The sequence below is a fragment of the Telopea speciosissima genome, chromosome 1 (assembly GCF_018873765.1).
Source record: "Telopea speciosissima isolate NSW1024214 ecotype Mountain lineage chromosome 1, Tspe_v1, whole genome shotgun sequence".
Lineage (NCBI taxonomy): Eukaryota > Viridiplantae > Streptophyta > Magnoliopsida > Proteales > Proteaceae > Telopea > Telopea speciosissima.
This window is the reverse complement of record NC_057916.1, coordinates 56,244,195-56,247,611: the sequence shown is the minus strand read 5'-3', so window position 1 is coordinate 56,247,611 and position 3,417 is coordinate 56,244,195. Positions and strand designations below refer to the sequence as shown.

The 3,417-nt window shown below is 42.6% G+C and overlaps 1 protein-coding gene across 1 annotated transcript; it reads left to right on the top strand.

Moving 5' to 3' along the window:
- Positions 1-930: 930 nt before the first annotated feature.
- On the top strand, positions 931-1,356 carry LOC122651457. Its single transcript, XM_043844849.1, has one exon. The coding sequence runs from the start codon at positions 931-933 to the stop codon at positions 1,354-1,356; it is 426 nt and encodes a 141-aa protein (XP_043700784.1).
- Positions 1,357-3,417: the final 2,061 nt, after the last annotated feature.

Sequence of the window (3,417 nt, the reverse complement as noted above, 5' to 3'; positions counted from 1 at the left end):
GCAACGACAAGGAACCTTCTGGGATTTCTCGTCAGTAAAAGAGGAATAGATGTGGATCCTAACAAAATAAAGGCTATAATAGAAATACCATCACCAAAAATAGAAAAAGAGATCCGGGGTTTCTTGGGTCGCATCCAATACATAAGCCAGTTCATAGCACGCCTAACCGCGACATGTGAACCCATCCTTAAGCTCTTGAGAAAAGAAGAACTAAAAGAATGGAACTATAAGTGTCAAGAGGCATTCGAAAAGATAAAAGAGTACTTGACTCATCCGCTAGTACTTGTCCCGCCAATGTTGGGTGAACCGCTGCTTTTATACTTATCCGTTGAAGAAATGGCAATGGGGTCAATGGTAGCATAGCTTGATTAGAAGAATGGGGAAGAGCACGCAATCTACTACTTGACCAAAAAATTGCCAGAGTACAAAATTCACTATACCTCTTTGGAAATGACATGTACCGCCTTGGTTTGGGTAACTAAAAGATTAAGGCATTACATGCTTTCGCATCCAATCTGACTCATCTCAAGGATGGACCCAATAAAGTACTTGTTCAAAAAGCCAACGTTAACTGGAAGGTTGGCCAAATGGCTGTTGTTATTATCATAATTTGATATAACAAATGTCAACCAAAAGTCTATGAAGGGGCGAGCAGTCTCGGACCATCTAGCTGTACATCCGGTGGAATCGAATTCACGGCCAATGGAAAATCTTTTCCCAGATGAAGAGTTAGCATGCATAGAAGAAGACGAATGCAAAGATTGGTGGCAGTTGTATTTTGATGGTGCAACCAATTAAAGGGGATTCGGGGTTAGAATATTGCTAATAATCCCAGAAGATCTTTACCTCCCTTCCGCTTTTCGATTAGAATTCCCATGTACCAACAACATCGCAGAGTACGAATTATGTGTGATTGGCCTGGAGGCCGCCATGGCATTGGAAATCAAGAAGTTGAAAGTTTATGGGGATTCGTCAATCGTAATTTGTAAAACTCAAGGGAAATGGAAAACGGAAGATGAAAAGCTGAAACCCTATCAGGAACACTTGGAAGGGATAATCAAGAATTTTGAAAAAATCACATTCGAATATTTGCCAAGAGTCAACAACAGATTTGCAGACGCTTTGGCCACCCTCGCCTCAATGGTTGAATGTAGCTTAGATACCCAGATCCGACCATTTTTGGTAGACAAAAGATGTGAGCCGGTGTATGAAGAATCAATGAATGTCTTGACAGTCGATGGAAAAATATGGTTCGCACCCATAATTGACTTCATCAGAGAAAGGAGGTATTCTGAACATTTCATAGTGGGAGAAAAGAAGCGGCTACGAAAGTATGCCATGCTCTCATGCTCCTAGGAGACTTGTTGTACAAAAGATTTTACGATGGCATACAACTGCTCTGTGTAAATGAGGAACAAGCTCAAATAATCATGAAAGAAATCCATCAGGGAATCTACGGACCACATATGAATGCCAGAATGCTCGCCAAGAAGATCCTAAGATTAGTATTATTGGGCAACCATGTAAGAAGATTGTGCCACGTTCATGAAAAGATGTCACAAGTGCCAGATATTTGCCAACATTATTCACATTCCTCCCACAAAACTCCATTCATTGAATGCTCCCTAGCCATTCTCCACATAGGGCATTGACATCTTAGGAAATGTGACACCAAAAGCATCCAACGGACATGAATTCATCCTCGTCGCCATAGATTATTTCACCAAATGGGTGGAAGCACAATCTTATGCCATCTTGATGGCTGTGAAGGTAGCAAAGTTCATCAAGGAAAATATCGTATGCAGATACGGAGTGTCACACGCCCTCATATCCGATCAGGGAGCATATTTCTTGGGAAAGACCGATAAATTTTGCACCAAGTTTGGTATCAAGAGACACCGGTCTATGACCTATAGACCACAGACTAATGGAGCAGTGGAAGCAGCCAACAAAAATGTCAAAGTCATAGTGCAAAAAATGGTTGATACTCATAGAGATTGGGCAGACAAGCTCCCATATGCGTTATGGGCTTATCAGACTTCCATTCAAACTTCTATTGGGGCAACTCCTTTTTCATTAGTAAAAGGAATAGAGGCAGTATTACCTATAGAAATCTAAGTACCATCCCTCAAAGTATTGATGGACTGTAAATTACCCAAAAGAGAATGGATGCAGGTAAGGCATGATGAGCTCAACCTGCTAGATGAGAAAAGGATGAAAGCCATGGATCACCTAAAAAATTACCAACTCAGGATGGCGAGGGCCTTCAACAAAGGAGTTTTCCCACGGAACATCAAAGAAGGAGATTTGGTTCTTCGAGGGCAAAGGGCACCTGTCCACGACCCAAGGGGCAAATTCAGGCCAAATTGGAGTGGACCTTATCAAGTAAAGGAAATCCTAACTGGGCAAGCTGTTCGACTCATGGATCTCGATGGAGAAGATGTCAAGGGCCTTGTCAATATGGACCAACTCAAAAAATATTTCGTGTAACCATGAACTACTTTTGACTTGATTCCTTTTCAAAGGATACGTAGACAACTTGGCATGCTCAAGTGCGATCACAACAACCCTTCACCAGGGGCATATTCCTAAATCCACCACCTGGCAATCTCCACCACCCATCCAAAAAAAATCCCACTGTCCAACAAAAATCTGCCATCCGACACCTTCTCATATGTTACTAATAGGAGCTGACTATTCCTTGAGTCCTAAAAATATATAAAAAAAAAGAAAAAAAAAAGAAAGAGAGATCTTACGTAAATGGACCATGGACATGAGTTTGGACGATCCAACCACTTTGGAAGATGTACATTTATCGATCCTTGGGAGGATTATGTATGTGGAGATCCATCAGAGCATGCTGGAGCCGAATCAGAATAGGGTCCTCTAGGAGCCTTGTTAGGTCCTCCAGGCTCTTGTGAGTTCATAGGTCTCTTCCTGGACCCATGCTGTGTTACGCCCCCAACTCCCTGTTCGTCTTCCACAGACTTATCAGGTACAGGTGGTGAGTCAGATACAGGAGAAGTCCCCGGTGCGGCATGTGCCTGCTTTGCAGCTTAAAAGTGTGCATTCATGCAAGTCATGAACTTTTCTTGTTACTGTTGTATTGCAGTCACAATTTGAGTGGTCATGTAGGCTAGCAACTCTTGCTGTTGTTGTTGGTTTTGCAACAGGATTTGTTGTTGTTGTTGCATGACCTGCATCATATTGGTCATGATGGTAGCCACCTCATTAGCAGTCATAATAGGGGAAGGTGCAGGTGCATGAGCTGGAGGGGCCTCAGGTGTAGATGCAGGTGGAACTTCCCTGTTCTGAGCAACAGGCTCATTAGGAGGATTGACTGGAGGGTTAACAGGAGGACATGCTCCATGAGGAATATTTCAGTTGGATTGAGTTTGCACCATGCTTGCTTTCTAA